Genomic DNA, 19735 nt, shown 5'->3' with positions numbered 1-19735 from the left:
GTTCGTGGCGCTAGTGAGGTTCTGTCTGGTTGTCCTGAGTTGGAGACAGATGGGCAACCTGAAAGAACAGAGACCAGGCCCTCCAGCTTCCTGAGGCTGGAAGTCCAAGCCCCGGCAGGCAGGGCCGCTCACTCGCCAAGGCTGTGGGGAGGATCCTCCCCGTCTCCTCCAGCTTCTGGGCCAGGCGCTCCGTGTCTGCCTCCTCCTCCTCCCTTGAGGACCCCAGTCCGTGGATTGAGGGCCCACCCGCCCCAGCATGCCATCATCCTCACCTGCTCACATCTGCAGAGACTCCGTCTTAAGACCCCCCGTGCAGGCTAGAGTTAGGACTCGGCCTGTCTTTTTGGGTGGTGCAGTTCCATCGACTGGATACAGTGCAGGGGTGTATCTGGCTGGAAGAGCATTCAGATGACAGAGAACATTGATTGACATACCTCTTTCTGGTTCCTATCCTTAATTCTCTTTGTAGATGCCTTTCAAGTTTGCCCTAAAACGCTTGTTTAGGAAAGGCTAGATTTCTTTATAAACAGACTTTGAAATTTTCTTTTGATAGACATTGTAAATTTTGAAACAGCCGCACACTTCATAGGAAAGTTACCAAGGAGATGCAGGGACATCTGCCAGAGCCCGTGAGGACTCGTCCACCTGCCGCCCCACTGGAGCCCCCAGCCCCACGCCCCACCCCCAGGCGTGCGTTTCCCATAAGCAGGGGTGTTCCTGGCACAGGACGGCCGTCCAGATGAAGGTGACACTGTCCCCTGCTTGGACCCTGTCTGAGTGTCCTGGGGGGTCGCAGCATCCAGGCCGGGGTGGCTGTCCCTCCGTGGCCTTGCCTCCCTTGGCCTGGAGGGGTCCCCATCTTGCTCCTGGGGTGTGCTCTGGTCAGGGACCTGGTGGGGCTGCTGACGTGGCCTTGCAGGGTAGGGCTGAGTCTCCCCGGGGCTGCTGGCGGGGCCCCCGCATTTTACTCGGTGCAGATTCCACCCAGCGCAGGGCTAGTGGTGTGACTTGCTCACCCCTCACAGTGGGCTCCACCTGGCCGCTTCCCGGGAGCTAGAAAGTGTCCGTGTGGGAGGCACTGCAGGACCGCGGGGAGATCCCGCCCTTGTCAACCCTTGAGTTTATCCAACTTCTTCAGCAATGTGGGGTTGCAGTTTCCTGTTTTCTTCCGTGGGTCAGAATCCTGTGCGAATGGTGTTTATTTTTTCACTCAAATTATCCCCGATTTGGCCAGAGGGAGCCCCTGGGGCAGGGTCTTTGTTCTTTGGGCTCCTCCGATCCTTCTCGGGGCCTCTTCCTGCTTCCTGGCACTGCAGGAAGCCCCTGGCTCTCTGCATTTCTGGCCTCAGCCCTGGCGTTAGCTGTTCTCCCAGGAGCCCTGGTTCCCATTAGGAGAGCATTGCTTTTAGGAGCCTTTGAAGTATTTTTTAACTGTCCTAACAGCACTGTAGAGTGTGAATAAGGTGCCCTTCTTCACTGGAAGCTGATGCCGTGATTTTCCTCTGAGTACCCTAATTTCTGAGTGTCTGTGATCACAGCCCGTCCTCCCAGCAGCCACTGCCAGCTGGAGGGCGAAGTCTGCGGAGACCTCGGGGAGGCTGGCGGCTGCGTGCTCAGGGCGTCTCGGGCCAACTGGGCAAGCGTGGCGGATTCACACCAGGGTTTTCTTCTCAGAAGTGGAATCTCAAAGTGCATCTTGGCCAGAGCACGTGTGTCGCCCACAGCTTCAACTGTTTAGGACTCACATAGTGCAGAAGGCTGTGCCGCTGCTCTGCCTGGCTGCGTGGCTTCGGGCCTGCGTGCGTGCACGGCAGCCTGGCGAAGCCCTCTGCGGAGGCGGGGCTGCGGGAGCTGGCCAGGAAGGGAGGGCCAGCGTCTCAGGACCCTGCTTCTCACTGGCCCCTTCAGCCGCTCGCTCATTCAGCTGCCGCCTGCTGGGCGCTGCCCAGAGACCCCTGCGCGGGGTGCAGGTCTCGGGGGCTCACTGTGCACGTTGGGTGGGCTCAGGCCCCGAGAGCCTCCCGTGTTGTCTGAGCCTGGCTGCCACCTCTGTGGAGACTGAGGGCTGAACGCCGGCCGAGCCCTCGCCAGGACCATCCATTTTCCTCAGTGAAAAACCAGAGTCCCCCACAAAGCAGCTCCGAAGCCGGGTGCGCTGAGGTCAGGCCGTCTCTTTCACAAAAAGACAGTGTAACCACAACAGTGAGGAAGGGAGGCTGGGACACAAAGCACAGCTTGATCATTAAAGCTTTTATGCCATGATCATGGCCTGAAAAGAACAGTTTTAAGTTTTGATTTTTTTAAACAAAGTATTATTTTGATTACCAAATTAGATATTTTACAGATTTCAAATAATTAGTGGCAGGCATCATGTGATTATAGCGGGGTTTTTAGCCTCAATTTTAAGGAAACATCTAGGCGTGAAGCATCTGGAAACCGCGTGGCCTCATGAAGTGCGTTCTCTTCCACGGAGCTGCAGAGTGGACAGAGACCGCCAGGTTGGCGACAGCAGCCAACTGCTCAATTTCCTGGGCGTTCTCCACACGTGAGAAACCAGTGCAGTCGCCACTGGGCCTCAGCCCTGCCTGCACTGTTCCTCCAGCTGTCCCTGGCAAGGAGGGGCACTCAGGCTGTAGGCACTGCCGGGGTCTGCCCTGAGGGTCCCCACGAGACTGACAGGCTCTGAGGCAGATGGTGGCGCCGGCCGTGCTGTCCTCTGGGGCCCTCCTTGCTTTCCCTCCTCCGTGTTGCTTTCCACCTCCTGCCTGGTGGTGGGAGGAGAGTCGGCATGGAAAGTGGGGTGTCCAGCGCCTCCCCAGCCCGGCCTTGGACAGGCAGCACCAGAGCGTACATCGGCTCATTCTCTGCTCACCATGGCTGCAGCTGCCAGTTGACGCTGTTTCTGTCTGTTCCCATGTGCGCCTCCGTTTCACACAGGCCTGGAGTGCTTTTCTCTGGGTGAGGGGACAGAGCTGCTGCCCTGCGTCCTCAGCAGCACAGTGCCTCCCGTCATCCTGGCCTGCGTCTCTGGGCTCAACCCCCACTGATTTCTGTGGAGCCGACCAGACTGTGATGTGGATGCCTGTCCACAAAGTATGAAAGCAAAGCTGAATGCGCAGGTGCACGCCTGCTGCCGGGACAGACAAGAGGGAGGTCCATAGAGAATGTGCACGCGTGGCACCATGCATGGGAACAGCCAGCGTTCACAGCGCCCGTGAGTTCCAGAGAGGGCCAGCCCAGGGCTCACCCGACGGCCCAGGCGTGCTTCCCCTCCCAGGTGGAATTCCAGCAAACACGGAGTTTGCAGCTGAGCAGCGCGTGTCGTTTAAAGTACGAAATGGTTCCATTCAAAATGAGAATTGGATGCCTAAGTTTCCCAGACTGTCACTTGGAGCTCTCTGCTGTTGGGTTTGTTGCCCGCTCACTGGGTCGCTGTGCAACAAAGAATCACGCGGGTTTCTTCTTTGTGACACGCTCTGGAGTGAGAAGAACAACAAGCCTTGGGGGTTCCGGAACAGTCTCTGAGCTGGATGGTTGTCCCCACCTGCTCTTTGGATGTCTTTCCACTCTCGTGCAAGACGTCTGGGGCCCAGAGCCACATGCCTTCAGCCTGAACAGGGCCGATGCTCCCCTGCCCACCCGCAGCCGGGGCTCATCGTGCTGTGTAGTCTGAGGTCTACATTCTCTGAGGGCATTCTCGGAGCAGTTTTTCCTGAATGGAAAAGGGACAGGTTTTGGTTTTCTGGGGTACCGTTTTTGTCAGTAGAGTATTTGATTTTGCCGAGGTATGACGGCAGATTCACACAGCATGAAGAACGTGAGTGAGGTGGGGCCTGTCCTGTGCTGCACGTCCGTCTGCGTGGGTGCAGGTGGCTGGTGGGGCTGAGCGCGGTGGACAGCGGGGACATGGCAAAGCCGCCCACCACTCCTCCCAGGGCCGCTACAGGTGGGGTCTGGGCTGCCCCCAGCTCCCATGGCATCCTCTCTGCCCACGTTTCAGGGAATTTGCTCTCCGCCAGGCCCCAGAGCTCCTGGTCTGTCCTCCTGAAGTTCCCAGGCAGCCCTGACACGGTGCACTCACTGTTCCCGGAGGGCTTGATGGACATATCACACTTGGTAACCAGGATGGGTCAGGCTCAGGCCAGGCACACAGCCTCTGCCCTGCAGGGAGGAGGGGAGTGAGCCGGGCCACTGCCCCTCGGCCCACACCGTGGAAGCACTCACCTCTTCCCCAGGGTGCCTGGTCCCGAGTGTGTTGGGGCCGTGCTGTCGGGACTCACTTGAGGGCCAGTTGGCGCCACATCCCCTCCTTGTCAGCAGAGCGGGTTTCTCAGGCGCCCCAGGCCCTGACGTCACAGCGTCGCAGTCCCCATCGTAGATTTTGCAGCGATCTCCACTCCTGTCCCTTCTCCATCAGACTGGAAAAGGCTGGAGACAGTGGCAGTGCCCAGCTCCGTTCCTCTTGTGGCCATGCTGTGGGGAGCCGTGTGGGCAGGGACAGGTGATGGCTGAGCTCCTGCCCTCCTGCCGGCTGGGGCACCCGGAAAAGCCACGGGGGTCCCGGGGGTCCCTCCAGGACAGGTAGCGGTTGAGCCTTTGTCTTGTTTGAGGAAGAAGAAAGGGTGGTGAGGGTGGCCACGTCCCCACCTGGCCGTGGTTTGGTTCATTTTCCCTCATTGCTGAAAGGCTGATCGGTGTGGGGATGATGCTTCCCCAGTGAGGTGAGGTGTCCGCTGGCCAGGACAAGAGGCAGGCGTGGGTGTGGAGGAAAGGTGGGCCTGGCCCGGAGAGAGCCGAGAAGCAGAGGAGGCAGGGGTGGGTGTAGAGGAAGTGTCGGCCTGGCCTGGAAGGAGCCAGGAAGCGGCGGCCTTCCTTGCTGAGGAGCCCTGGCCTTTACAGCAGGTGCTGCAGGCTCAGCGGCCAGCTCCGTCCGCTCTTTTTCCACCGCTGCAGGTCCTTGTTGCCAGTGTTGGTTCAGGCCAGAGTTGAAATGGCTTCTGTTGCCTTTAGGGTCCTCCGAGTGTAGAAAGGAACAAAAGTCCTATCCTAAGATTGGGGCTCTAGCGCTCCAATGAGTCTAGCTGGGAGATCGTTCGTGCTTTTAAAGGTGAACGAATGGGTGCGTGGTGAACCCTTGCCCTGCTCCAGCTGCTGCTGCAGGAGGAGCTCTGTGCCTCGCTGGTCGCTGAGCCCTGCGCACGCTGCCTGTGCTCAGGGCTGCTTGTGGTTTTAGGGAGCGGCCACCAGGCTGGGAGGCGAGTCTTAAGTCCGGCCACACCATGCCTTTGGGGTGTGTGTGCTGCAGTGGCTGAACCACTGTGCAGCTCCTGCTTGATAGATTGCATCTCAGTGTGTCCACCCGCATCAGACACGAGGCAAGGGGCCTGCGTAGCTGTGGGGTGGTGATGCCAGGAACCCTGGACGGTGGCCCCAGTACACTGAGGGTCCCCGGTGCACCGCACCTGCTGCCCGACTTGTGTGAGTTTTGTGAGCATTTTCTTGGTGTAGTTTGTATGTGTGTGTGTGGTTGTCATTCTGGGCATCGGCTGCAGCTTTGCTGAGGTCTTCAGTGCCTGTGGTGATTGCTCCCCACCAGCACACAGTTTAGTGACACACTGGCCAAGCTGCAAAAGCATCTTGTAGAATGCCTGATAAAGGAGGAGGCTCAGACCCTGCAGTGTTTGGATCAGCGGGCGTGACATTTCGTGTAGTCCGTCCCCAGATGAAGAGAAGGCTGTGTGCCCTCTGGTCAGTGAAGACGAGCATGTACAGTGCAAATTCACAAGTTCTGAAGGGATCAAAATACCACCCCCCAGCCTGCTAGTTAGAAAACAGACTCGGGTGAGATTTGAAAGATCAAACTTTGATTTTTGTGTGGAAGGAACATGAGTTAGTGAAGGAGGCGTCTCAGAGACTCCTGCCCCGCCTTCCCTGTGGCTGTGCCTGGGGACCCCTGCCCTGCCTTCCCCGTGGCTGTGCCTGGGTTTGCTGTTTGAGGGTTTGTGTTTCCAGGGTGTCTTGCGGGACTGATGTTTGCTGAGACCCGAGGTGGCCCCTCCCTCAGGAAGGCCGGTGGGATGCGATGCGTTGTTTTCTTCCTTCAGCAGGAGCTAGTGTGGCACTTCTGGAACCTTCCGATATTTTTACCAAACTTGATCTTTGCTTCCAGGGATGCCCGCCGTCTGCAGCCCTGGCATGGTGCCCGTGGCCCTGCCCCCAGCCGCCGTGAACGCCCAGCCCCGCTGTAGCGAGGAGGACCTGAAAGCCATCCAGGACATGTTCCCCAACATGGACCAGGAGGTGATCCGCTCCGTGCTGGAAGCCCAGCGAGGGAACAAGGACGCTGCCATTAACTCCCTGCTGCAGATGGGGGAGGAGCCGTAGAGCCTCCACCTCGCTGCTGTGTCACCCCAGCTCTTTGGACACGCCGACCGGGCGCTCCCCAAGGAATGCTGTCCCAACAAGATCCCCGTGACACAGCACCCTGTCGCCCCTCCCGTGGACGTCTGGGCTGCCCCGCCCAGGCCTGCTCTTGGATGCATGGGGTTTTCGGTTCCTGGCGGCCCAGGACAGGGCGGGGGCTCCCTTCACCTCTTGTGCTGGGAGGTCTCAGCTCATTTGCCTGTCCCCAGGACGTGCGTCTCCCCTTCTCATGCTGTTCGGGAAAATGTTCTTGCTGTAGAGAGCAGCTGCTTCTGCCAGGGTGTTGGAGGTGGTGGAGCGCCTTCTGATTCCATTCATGGCATTTTGTGATGTGACATAATTGGAATAGAGCTGTTGATTTAAGGCACACACAATCCCTCACACTGATTTGTGGGTTTTTTTAGAACTTCCCAGCCGAAAACTCACGTCTTTGCCCTAACGCGCTTTGCTGTGAGCCTGGCCCCTGCCCAGGGCTTGGGTCTGGTGAGCCGAGCCGCCTCCTGTGGATGGCGTGGGGCTGGCCTCTGGCTGGCTCACCTGGCCACTGTCCAGCCAGCCTTGTGACAGACTCCAGCCTGAAGGCAGGATGAACCCACACCTGGCATGAGGAGGGGAGCCTAGCACGGTTGGCCGGGCTCTGCCTGATTGCCAGCCAGCGGGCATCTGAAGCCGAGTCCTTCACCCGCGGGAGGCTGCCGTCCGTCTGTCCTGCTGCTCACGCCAGCTCCGTGGGTGCCCTCCCAGGGGGCTTCTCTTCTCAACAGGCCTTGCAAGGCTGGGGTGGGAGGTGATAGAGGCAGCACGTGCATGATTCTGAGAGGGGTTACGGCACTGCCAGCCGACTGCTGACAACAGCTTGGGCAGCTGCTGTGCCCGGGACCTAGGTTCAGTGTGGGCGAGGGAAGCCTGGCGAACATGGCCCTGTAAAAGCTTTCTGAGGCGGGAGGCGTGCGCTCACCTCTGACTGCCTGGGTACCGTGTGTAGCATCTTGGCTTACAGGACAGATTTTAGGTGACACCTGGTTATGAAAGGAATTTGAGAAACTTCTCACAAGTGATGCACTTTACATAATCCGCATGCCATCGAGACGCGCGTGTGCGCACCCGCATGTCTGCTGTTTGTGGTTCAAGTGTCTGCCCCCAGTCTTTGGACGGAAACGCATTGATACGGACAGAAGGAGAAGGCCCACAAGTGGGTCTTCTATGGAAGATGCAGAAGGAGGAAGTTAGTGCTTACGTTTTAGTCTTTTTCTCCCTCGAAAAAATAGGTTAAGTTTCAGTGTCAGCTAGAAAATACTGCTTTCCGCCACCGCTTGGGGGTGGTTTTTGTCAAATATACTGTTGATAAATATTTATTTTTGTAAACTTGAAGTGTGTGGTGGCCGTTGGGGAGGGACATGGCAGCAGCAGGCGCCTTCTTCAGCCGTGGGTCCTAAAGGCCTTTGATTGTGCGAAGAAGAAAGACATGGTGTTTGCTCAGCAGACGCTGACCACTCAGACAGAGGGCCCTGGGATTCTGTCTCAGATGGCCTGGTCTTAACGTCTTCTCCATTGGGAATGAAGGTGTCAGGCGGGACTGGAACGTTCTAGATGATACGTTCTGTGATATTAACAACTGTTACCCGGGACGGACCGCGGGCCACACTTGGAGGCCTCGCTGTGCTGGGGGCTTCGGCGTCCAGGCGCCCAGGTGTGGCCACCAGCACTGGTTTCTGCCTTCACATTGCTGGGGTGCAGTGAGACTGCCACAACATGCACGTGTGGCTCTGTGGGTGTCTCCTGGAGAGGACGTGGCCCCTGCTGCCAGCCCCTGAGCAGCCCGTGTCAGGGCCAGAGGGAGCCGCACAGTGGGGGCCGGCCTCGCTGGAGGGAGAGCAACCCTTCGCCAATGACGTGCCGGGGCTGGAGGGAGCCGCACAGTGGGGGCCGGCCTCACCGGAAGGAGAGCAACCCTTTGCCAATGACGTGTGAGGGCCCGAGGGAGCCACACGGTGGGGCCACCTCGCTGGAGGGAGAGTAACCCTTCGCCAATGACGTGTGGGGGCCGGGGGGAGCCGCACAGTGGGGGCCGGCCTCACCAGAAGGAGAGCAACCCTTTGCCAATGATGTGTGAGGGCCCGAGGGAGCCGCACGGTGGGGCCGCCTCGCTGGAGGGAGAGCAGCCCTTCGCCAATGACCACGCTTGCTGCCATCTCTTAGTTTTCTTTTTCACGAACGCTTTATTTTTTTAATAGATAAATCACATTTGTAAGTCCTTTAATAAGATGCTGCTTCCCTTCATTCTGTGCTGTATTTCCTGCGTGAAGGCTACTGTAGCAGCAGCTTGCTGAGCCCCTCCAAGCGGTCCCCAGAATTAGCTGGTTCACGCCCCCCACCCGCCCCCGACCCCGCCTGTCGGATGTGGATGAGGTCGTCGCACTCAGAATGACAGGCTTGTTCGCCAGGTCACAAGGGCAGGCTGCAGCGGGTTTGGGAGCTGGGCTTAGGCCCCTGGTGTCTGAGGGCCCGGGCCTTGCCAGGCCTTTGCCGCTCCTGCTCCTGGGTTTGAAGATGCAGGCCGATCGCCAGCTCTGTGGTAGCGGTCACTAAGGACAGCCTGACTGTGCCATCTCGGAGCCTCCGGCAGGGCTTCGGAGGCTCCCTGCTCCTCTCCACTCTGCAGATGCTCTCCACTGTGCAGGCGCTGCCCTGCAGGGTGTCAGCGGGCGGGGTCTCGGAACATGTGCTTCTGATTATTTTACTGGGGTCCATTGTCCAGATTTTTCTTTGACTGTAAAATATATTTTTACTTTTTAGCCTCCTAATTTAATAAATGATCCATATAAAAATAGAGAAATAAAGTTCTTTAAGGGAAGGTTTACCATGTTTGTTCCTGAGTATTTTTTAACTTAATTCACAGTACGCAGGAGTAAGGAATCAGTCAGAGTCAGAGCTCACTCGTTAACAGACTCAGAGCAGGAACCACACGCCTTCAGACCAAGCCTGGCCTTTGTTTCCCAGATTGAATTAGAGGCAAATCCTGGGAGCTCCTCCCTCAACAGTGGCTGGGTGTGGGTCTACTCTTCGGGCCCAGGCACCCTCTCCCCGCTGGGTGGTTCTGTTGTGCCTTTTCATTTCCATCTGGGAGTGAGCGTGGAGCACGACCCCGTTCTGAGAGAGCCCACTGGGAACTGTGGCACCCCCAGCTCAGGAGTCTGAGCCCCTAGTGATGAGTGGCTCATGCTTAGGGACCACAACATCCTTAAATGTGAGCAGCCCTGCGGAGACCCCGAGCCACCCCTCACACCCAGGCACGGACGTGTTGCTGGAGCGTCCACAGACACGGTGGGGTGTCTGCCCCCTCTGCTGCCCCCCCCCCGAGGCATGCCCGCCGGTGCCCTGCCCCCACCTGAATGCAGCCTTGCTGCAGTGTGGGCTCCACAGCAAACTGCCAGCCGTTAGCTCTGCGATTCCGTGAACACTTTTTGCCCAAACAGCTGACAGAAGCTGAGCCTGTGTTAGTGCTGGACACAAAGCCAAGAAGTGGCACGTCTAAAAGGCCGCGACAGAACGCCAAGCTTGCTGGGAAACCACAGTACCTCAGGGCACAGCCGGGCTCGGGAAAGCGGGGAGGGCCCCAAGGCGGGGATGGGGAGTGGGCACGACAGGGAGTGGGCCAGTGATACCAGCAGGCCGGGACCCAGGGGCCCATGTGCGAGGCCCCAGCGCATTTGCCGAGGGAGCACAGGGTGCCGTGTACCGGGTGTCCTGGGCATCCGCAGCCAGCGGGTCTGGAACCTGTGCCTGGGCAGCTGGGAGATGTGACTGAGCCCAAGAATGGGGTTCCTCTCACGCCAGGACGTTGGGAAGGTGGTTCCCTTGTTGAAAGGTGAGCTAGGAAGAAGCCCACATGCTGGGACCCAGAGGCCCTCAGAGCCCCGGGAAGCCATGACCATGCCCCCTTTCCCCCGACTCAACGGGCTTTGGGTTTGATCTGCACCCGGCGTGGTCCAGGAAACTTCCAGGGGCCAAGTGCATTCCTGTGGTTCTTTCTGAAGGGGCCGGGTCCACACAGGCTGCAAGGATCCGGCACTCGGAACCACTCCACATGCACTTACCATTCAAAGAGCAAAACAGGCCGGGTGCTGTGGCTCACACCACGAATGCCAGTGCTGTAGGAGGCCAAGGTGGGCGGATCACCTGAGGTCAGGAGTTCAAGACCAGCCTGGCCAACATGGTGAAACCCGTCTCTACTAAAAATACAAAAATCAGCCGAGTGTGGTGGTGAGTGCCTGTAACCCCAGCTACTTGGGAGGCTGAGGTGGGAGAATTGCTTGAACCTGGGAGGCGGAGGTTGCAGTGAGCTGAGATCGTGCCATTGCACTCCAGCCTAGGTGAAAGAGTGAGACCCTGTCTAAAATTTTTAAAAAGGCAAAGCACTAGGATTTTGTTCTATGATATATAAAATATTTTATGGTCCAGAGTCAAAACATAAAACAAGGTGAATTTACAGACACCCCATCTTCCTCGCCTGTGCCGCTGTCCCCATCTGCTCTCCTCCCTGTAGGTGGGTGTGTCCGTTCCCCTTCGCGTGGCCTTCCTTGGCCTGGTGTGTATTTGATGCAAGCAAATCACACGTGTGCACGGAAAAGTGGAGATGCCTCCACACTGTCACAGGGACCCTTCCTTTCCGCAGCAGCCTGGCCTGTGGTGTGTGCCTTCCATGGACGTCTGGGTCACTCTGTGTGGCTATGACTGATGGCATCGGTTCTTCTGTGGAAAAGACCCCTGGGCGTGGGACTCCTGAGCAAAGATGGACCCGCCTCCCGCTGCCCGAATCCCGACCCGATTCCTGGTGCCCCGTCCCCATCGCCGGGCGTCCCCATCACTGCATGTCCCCATCGCCGGGCTGGCCTCTCCCTCCCGGTGCTGTCTTGGTGCAGCTGCCCTTAGGATCTCTTTCATTTATTATTTGTTTATTGATTGATTGATTGATTGTTGTTGTTGTTGAGATGGAGTCTCGCTCTGTCGCCTAGGCTGGAGTGCAGTGGCGCAGTCTTAGCTCGCAACCTTCTCCCGCGGGGTTCAAGCAATTCTCCCTCCTCAGCCTCCCGAGTAGCTGGGGTTACCGGCGCCCACCACCACACTCGGCTGAATTTTGTACTTTTAGTAGAGACGGGGTTTCACCATGTTGGCCGAGATGGTCTCCATCCCCTGATCTCATGATCCACCCGCCTCCGCCTCTTAAAGTGCTGGGATTACAGGCGTGAGCCACCGCCCCCAGCCAGGATTCTCTTTTTAGGAGGAGGTTGAGCACAGCCTTGGGGCTGCCTTTTTCTTCTGTCTCCTCCGCTCTTTCCACTTTACAGAGGGTAACTCCGGGATACACGCTGCACGTTCTTTCCCTTCTTTATCATTTGTTTATGTTGCTAATGATTTTGTCTCGTGTAAAATGTTTTTTTTTTTTTTTGAGACGGAGTCTCGCTCTGCCGCCCAGGCTGGAGTGCAGTGGCCAGATCTCAGCTCACTGCAAGCTCCGCCTCCCGGGTTCACGCCATTCTCCTGCCTCAGCCTCCCGAGTAGCTGGGACTACAGGCGCCGCCACCTCGCCCGGCTAGTTTTTTTGTATTTTTAGTAGAGACGGGGTTTCACCGTGTTAGCCAGGATGGTCTCGATCTCCTGACCTCGTGATCCGCCCGTCTCGGCCTCCCAAAGTGCTGGGATGACAGGCTTGAGCCACCGCGCCCGGCCCAATGTTCTGTTTTTTAATGTTGTCACGTGTTCATCTTTTCCCTTATCGTTCCTGGATTTCTGTTTATCATTAGGAAAGTTTTCCACATTCAAGTTTTAAAGGCTCTTCTCTCACTTATTTTCCTTTTTTTTTTTTTTTTTGCCCTTCATCACGGACCCCACTGGAGGCACCGGGCCCGCTGCCCGGATGGACCGACCCTCGCTGTGCGGCGGGTGCGCAGCCCCCGATCCCCTGGGCCCGGCCTGGCCTTCCCGGCTCCCGCCGATCCCGCCCCGCCTCCTGCATCCCCGCAGGGCTGGCCCGCGCCGGCTTCCGTCTAGAGGCTTCTGGCTGTTCGTGTTGGGACTTACCCAGGAGCTGCTTCCGGATAGGCTTGTTCAGAGCTCGTTTAATGAACTCGGGGAAAGTCGCTTCCCACGCGCGCATCCATCGTGCGGAGCCCCGGGGGCCGCTGCGCTGCGGGGTGAGGGGGTCGCAGCTGCGTCGCCTGCGGGTCCCTGAACTCCGGGGGTTTCCATCCGTCTCGAGGTTTCCATGGTTACCCGGCTCCGGCTCGGAAAGAGAAGACTTCGCTTTCCCTCCCCGCTGGGTTCCTGCTGCAGCGTCCCAGGCCGCGGTGCGGCTGAGATCAGGGAGGGCCGGGGGTTCCGGGCGGGGGTTCCAGGGCGTGGGGTGGGTACGGGGTGGGGGGGTTCCAGGGCGGGGGCTGGGTACGGGGTGGGGGGTTTCCAGGGCGGGGGGTTCCAGGGCTGGGGGCTGGGTACGGGGTGGGGGGTTCCAGGGCGGGGGGTTCCAGGGCTGGGGGCTGGGTACGGGGTGGGGGGGTTCCAGGGCGGGGGGTTCCAGGGCTGGGGGCTGGGTACGGGGTGGGGGGGTTCCAGGGCGGGGGGTGGGTACGGGGTGGGGGGGTTCCAGGGCGGGGGGTTCCAGGGCGGGGGCTGGGTACGGGGTGGGGGGGTTCCAGGGCGGGGGGCTGGGTACGGGGTGGGGGGGTTCCAGGGCGGGGGGTTCCAGGGCGTGGGGTGGGTACGGGGTGGGGGGGTTCCAGGGCGGGGGTTCCAGGGCTGGGGGCTGGGTACGGGGTGGGGGGGTTCCAGGGCGGGGGCTGGGTACGGGGTGGGGGGGTTCCAGGGCGGGGGGCTGGGTACGGGGTGGGGGGGTTCCAGGGCGGGGGCTGGGTACGGGGTGGGGGGGTTCCAGGGCGGGGGGTTCCAGGGCTGGGGGCTGGGTACGGGGTGGGGGGGTTCCAGGGCGGGGGGCTGGGTACGGGGTGGGGGGGTTCCAGGGCGGGGTTTCCAGGGCTGGGGGCTGGGTACGGGGTGGGGGGGGTTCCAGGGCGGGGGGTTCCAGGGCTGGGGGCTGGGTACGGGGTGGGGGGTTCCAGGGCGGGGGGTTCCAGGGCTGGGGGCTGGGTACGGGGTGGGGGGGTTCCAGGGCGGGGGGTTCCAGGGCTGGGGGCTGGGTACGGGGTGGGGGGTTCCAGGGCGGGGGGTTCCAGGGCTGGGGCTGGGTACGGGGTGGGGGGGGTTCCAGGGCGGGGGGTTCCAGGGCTGGGGGCTGGGTACGGGGTGGGGGGGGGGGGGGGGGGGTTCCAGGGCGGGGGCTGGGACGGGGTGGGGGGTTCCAGGGCGGGGCTGGTACGGGGTGGGGGGGTTCCAGGGCGGGGGGCTGGGTACGGGGTGGGGGGGTTCCAGGGCGGGGGGTTCCAGGGCGTGGGGTGGGTACGGGGTGGGGGGGTTTCCAGGGCGGGGGGTTCCAGGGCTGGGGGCTGGGTACGGGGTGGGGGGGTTCCAGGGCGGGGGGCTGGGTACGGGGTGGGGGGTTCCAGGGCGGGGGGCTGGGTACGGGGTGGGGGGGTTCCAGGGCGGGGGCTGGGTACGGGGTGGGGGGGTTCCAGGGCGGGGGGTTCCAGGGCTGGGGGCTGGGTACGGGGTGGGGGGGTTCCAGGGCGGGGGGCTGGGTACGGGGTGGGGGGGTTCCAGGGCGGGGGTTTCCAGGGCTGGGGGCTGGGTACGGGGTGGGGGGGTTCCAGGGCGGGGGGTTCCAGCGCTGGGGGCTGGGTACGGGGTGGGGGGTTCCAGGGCGGGGGGTTCCAGGGCTGGGGGCTGGGTACGGGGTGGGGGGGGTTCCAGGGCGGGGGGTTCCAGGGCTGGGGGCTAGGTACGGGGTGGGGGGGTTCCAGGGCGGGGGGTTCCAGGGCGGGGGCTGGGTACGGGGTGGGGGGGTTCCAGGGCCCGCCCCAGACGCGGGAAGCGCCCACCCTGGAGTGCTGCAGGCCGGGGCGCCGCGGGCACCAGTGAGAGGAGCAGGGCCAGTCCTGGGGACCCGCTGCGGGGATGGGAAGTGGCTGCGAGGCGGGGTTCTGCTCCCTCCCTGCGGAAGGGGACCCGGGACCCACTCAGACCGCGGCGCATCCCAAACGTCCCAGCGCCCCTTAGTTGGAGAAACGGGCAGAGACCCTGCAAGGGGTGGCCCGGGCCCTGCGTGTCCTCCGGGGCCTTTGCCGCGCCCCTCCTGCGCCCCGCGCCCCCCGGACATGCTCTGTGTGGGCGGGCGGCTCAGCCCTGCGCGGTGGCCCCAGGAAGTGCTGAAATGAACGAGGTCCCTGGTTCCTGCCCGGAAGGGACCCACAGCACCAGCAAGGTGCCCTGGGCTGGGGGTCCCAAACGCGGCTCGCAGATCCCTCCTTCCCAGCTGGAGTGGAGAAGAGCCGGGTCAGCCTGACTCCTGCCGCTGAGCAAAGGGCCACAGGTCCCTTGGATTTTAGTTGTGAAAACAGTGTTCAACGCATCTCTTTGAAATGTAGATTTCTGCAGAGCAACGTTTATGGAAGCAAAACTCTGACACCAAGTTTTACTCGAAACGCAAAGGGCCAGGTAGGGAACAGAAAAGGAAGGCCTGCAGGTGCGCGGCTTTCCCCAGCGCTTGAAAAATCCCTGTTTACCTTAAATTTCTAGCCTCAAAAATAAAAGGCTGGTGCCGCACTCCCGGACACAGAGCCGGCCTCACTGCTGGGCGTGAGAGTCAGGCTTTAAACATCCGCCTTCCCTTGAACATGCTGGTGGACATCGCTGTGCAAAGCATGACACCTGACCCTGTAGGAAACCTCTTCTTACTCATTTGCAGTGTCACTGAAAGAAACTTATCTCCTGGCCGGGCGCGGTGGCTCACGCCTGTAATCCCAGCACTTTGGGAGGCCGAGACGGGCGGATCACGAGGTCAGGAGATGGAGACCATCCTGGCTAACACGGTGAAACCCCGTCTCTACTAAAAATACAAAAAACGAGCCGGGCGAGGTGGCGGGCGCCTGTAGTCCCAGCTACTCGGGAGGCTGAGGCAGGAGAATGGCGTGAACCCGGGAGGCGGAGCTTGCAGTGAGCTGAGATCCGGCCACTGCACTCCAGCCTGGGCGACAGAGCGAGACTCCGTCTCAAAAAAAAAAAAAAAAAAAAAAGAAACTTACCTCCCGTGCCTGTTAACTGTCAGGTATCACCAAAGTTAAAGCAATAAAGCTCACTGAAGAGAAAATGGAAAAGTGAGAAATAGCGAAAATGACGATGCAGACGCCACAAACTCAGCATGAGTTTCCTGGAGGCATGACACCGGTTTGCCATTTGCGTTTGCCCCAGTGCAGGCAGGAGGGGCTGCGGTGGGCTCTGCCTCTCCGAGGACCCAAGGCTCCCCCAGGGCCCTCCCTGCAGACTCTGCTCGCTTTGTGGATTGGGTGAGGCTTGGCCTTCTTTGCTGACTCACCATACGGGCCCCGCTGCCCCAGGTCGGCTCCCTCTGCCTCCTCAGTGCCTCTTCTGGGCCCCAGAAGAGGCTGGAGGGGTCCTCAGGACCTCGATGGCCTCCATTCCGCTAGGGAGCAGATTCAGGAGGAAATGAGGAGGAGGTCCCCAGGGTCCCCCGGAACCAGGGGAAAGTTGTGGCCTGAGAGCTGCTCGCTTTCCACAGACACCACAATCACCCCTTGCAGGATAAAGTTTCGCACAAGTCGCTGAGTGCAGAGAGCCTGGGCCAGAAGGCCAAGAAAGGACCCACCCAGGCTGCTCCATCCCTCAACCCTCGGTGACTGGCAACAACCTCTGGGCTTTGTACTACCTCTTGGCTGCCAACCCAGACCAAGCCCCTTCCCTCTGTTGAGCCTGGCCGTGGAGATGGGTTCACCCGGACGGCTGCGTCCAGGCGTCAGCAGGGCTGGAGGAGCCCTGACAGAATGCATGTGGCCCACCAGGCCGGGCATGTGGCGACGGGCCAGGGTCCTTTCTGGTGGGCCAGGGACCCCCAAGGCTCAGGACCAGGGTTCCAGAGGGAAGGACAGCAGGGCCCCAGCTGGATCCCGCATCCAGGGCTGGCGCATGGGAAGAGAAAGCTACGGCAGCTGAGACTCGGTCCTTAACTCCAGAGTCCCAGAGGGAAGGGCGAAGGGCCAGGTAAGGACCCACAGAGGCAGGATGGTCTTCAGCACAGACACCTCATCGTTAAGCTCCTCCTCGTGATGCGGTGGGACTTTGGACATGATCTCCTTGACTATGGAGAGGAAATGGAGCCAGGGGGATGCAGCGGGTCCCAGCCGAGAGAGTGAGCTTGGAGAGAGTGTGTCCAGGCACAGGCTCCGGGGGACTGAGCCCTCCTCTGCCCACAGAGCCTTAGCCCTCTCAGTGGGGACCACAGGGCCTGGGCACATCAACCAGTGCTGGCAGAGTCCCAAGGCCTCTCCCAGAGGAGCTCTGGTCAGAGGTCATTAGAAGCCAAGGTGTGTGTGTCTGTGTGGTGCAGACACTCACTGCAGCAGATGCACAGCCCAAAGGGGTGGGTTTACAGCGCTTGGGCGGCCCCCTCACAGGAGTCTCCAGAGCCCCTTGATGTGGACACAGCATAGCTGGCCGCTTGCAAGGTGTGAATGGGCAGAACTGACGGGTCCTGCTATACCTCTGAGGCCTGTATCCTCTCTTGAAAGGGGACACCTCATCCCAGAAATCCAGCAAGATGGGTTTATTGAGACCATCCCACTGAAAACCGCAAAATGGTGGATACCATATGTTTTAAAATTCTTCTTGGAGTTTTTGAAAAGATGACAAAGGAAAGGGGAAGCCACAGAGGTGATTAAAGCAAACTTAAGCTTCAGTCCAGGTGGTCTTGTGGGGATGGAGGGTGGAGATCTACAATGTTCATGGATTGAAATAGTCAATATGTAAAGATGTCAGCTTCTCTCAAACTAATTTAGTCAGTATAATCCCAAAGTCCCAGCAAGCCCTGTTTTGTTGTACTGTTTTTTGGTAAAGCTTGATAAGTTAATTCTCAATAGCTAGAAAGAGTCAAGACATTCTTGTAAAAGAAGCACAAAATGTGAAAGCTTGCTCAAATAGCTATCAAGGCTGGGCGCAGTGGCTCACACCTGTCATCCCAGCACTTTGGGAGGCCAAGCAGGGGAATCACTAAGTTCAGGAGTTTGAGAGCAGCCTGACCAACATGGCCCACCTCTACTAAAAATGCAAAATTAGCTGGGTGTGGTGACGGGCACCTGTAATCTGTTACTCAGGAGGCTGAGGCAGGAGAATCGCTAGAACCCGGGAGGTGGAGGTCACAGTGAGCTGAGATCATGCCATTGCACTCCAGCCTGGGCAACAGAGCGAGCGAGACTCTGTCTCAAAAAAAAAAAAAAAAAAAAAAAAAAAAATTGGCCGGGTGCAGTGGCTCACACCTGTAATCCCAGCACTGTGGGAGGCCGAGGTGGGCAGATCACCAGGTCAGGAGTTTGAGACTAGCTTGGCCAACATAGTGAAACCCCATCTCTACTAAAAATACAAAAAATTAGCTGGGCATGGTGGTGGGTGCCTGTAATCCCAGCTACTTTGGAGGCTGAGGCAGGAGAATCGCTTGAAGCTGGGAGTCAGAGGTTGCAGCGAGCTGAGATCGTGCCACTGCACTCCAGCCTGGGGGACAGTACAAGACTGTCTCAAAAAAAAAAAAAAAAAAAAAAAAGATATCAGGACTATCAAGACTATTGTCTACAGTAAGACAGTAGAGTCCAGGGAACAACACGGAGACTGCAGAGACAACAGGGTGGCAACAGGTGCCCTTTTTAGTGCATGATATTGGGCCAAGCAGCAAGATCTATGAAATAAAATGGGGTCAGACCCCTACTTCCTGCCACTTTCATACACCAGTTCTGGGTGGATTCAAAATTTAAAGGCAGAAGGCAAAATTGCAGAGCTTTTAGGAAATAATTCAGAAGACAGTATTCCTGATCCCAGGGAAGAGAGGGGTTTTCTTAAATAAGACTAAGAGGCACTAGCCGTGAAGGATTGAGTCGTTAAAGTAGCAACTTCTGTATTGTGACCTGTGGATTTCTGTTAGGTATGTTTCTTATTTGGATATAACAGGGCATGTGGGCCAGGCGCGGTGCCTCACACCTGTAATCCCAGCTACTTTGGGAGGTCGAGGTGGGCGGATCACCTGAGGTCAGGAGTTCGAGACCAGCCTGGCCAACATGATGAAACCCCGTCTCTACTAAAAATACAAAAATTAGCTTGGTTTGGTGGTGCATGCCTGTAATCCCAGCTACTTGGGAGACTGAGGCAGCAGAATCGCTTGAACCTGGGAGGCGGAGGTTGCAGTGAGCCGAGATCATGCCACTGCACTCCAGCCTATGCAACACAGCAAGACTCCATCTCAAAAAAACAAAAAACAAAACCAAACAATAAAAAAACAGGGCATGTCACCCATTTCTTTGCTCACCATTATTGCATGTGTGTGACTGCACTTGGCCACTGGTCACCTCTGTTAGTAGCTCATTCACAGAGGATCTGTGGGAGGTGACCTTCTCAGTCCCTGTATGTAAAAAATGTCCTTGTCACTCTTAAATGACAGTCTAGTTGGGTATATAATTCTACGTTGAGTTACCTTCCCTCACTGCTCATCTTGCTTCATCCAGTGTTACTAATGAGAAACCAGACTCCTGTCTGCTTCTCATGCCTTTGTAGGTGAACTGCCTTGTCTTCCTGGTAGCTTTGAGGTTTTCCCTTTTTCTAGGGCGTATTTTTGCTTGGTCTGTCTTGGCACTCACTGGAAGCTCTGAGTCTAAGACTTCATGTTTTTGTTCTGAAAATATGGCCTCTCTTCCACTCTCTATTCTTTCCTTTTGGGGCTCACTAGAAAAAGTATTGAGATTTCCAGATCTGTCCTCCATATCCTCTAATCTTAAAAAAATAAAATCATCCTATTAAACCTGATAGCTTGAGCGCATGGCCTTTGTCTTCCTCTACTGACAGAGTGTTTGCTGTCTTTCAGGATGTTGGCATCTCTGAGCTGCTTGGTGGTTTCAGCCTGAATGCCCACTTTCTTTTTTTTTTTTTTTTTTTTTTTTTTTTTTTTTTTTTTTTTTTTTTTTTGAGACAGAGTCTCGCTCTGCCGCCCAGGCTGGAGTGCAGTGGCCGGATCTCAGCTCACTGCAAGCTCCACCTCCCGGGTTTACACCATTCTCCTGCCTCAGCCTCCCGAGTAGCTGGGACTACAGGCGCCCGCCACCTCGCCCGGCTCGTTTTTTGTATTTTTAGTAGAGACGGGGTTTCACCA

At 58.4% G+C, this 19735-nt stretch overlaps 1 protein-coding gene across 1 annotated transcript in view; it reads left to right on the top strand.

Annotated features, from left to right (window-relative positions):
* The window catches only part of TOLLIP (toll interacting protein), a 32962-nt gene extending 23680 nt beyond the window's left edge, over positions 1 to 9282 (top strand). Inside the window, exon 6 of the mRNA XM_010386800.2 lies at positions 6170 to 9282. Within this exon, the coding sequence (XP_010385102.1) occupies positions 6170 to 6384 (215 nt within the window). The 3' untranslated portion in view covers positions 6385 to 9282. The remainder of the gene's footprint in view (positions 1 to 6169) is intronic.
* Positions 9283 to 19735: the final 10453 nt, after the last annotated feature.

The sequence above is a fragment of the Rhinopithecus roxellana genome, chromosome 15 (assembly GCF_007565055.1).
Source record: "Rhinopithecus roxellana isolate Shanxi Qingling chromosome 15, ASM756505v1, whole genome shotgun sequence".
Lineage (NCBI taxonomy): Eukaryota > Metazoa > Chordata > Mammalia > Primates > Cercopithecidae > Rhinopithecus > Rhinopithecus roxellana.
The sequence above is the reverse complement of the archived record's forward strand: the minus strand, read 5'-3'. Positions and strand labels throughout refer to the sequence as shown.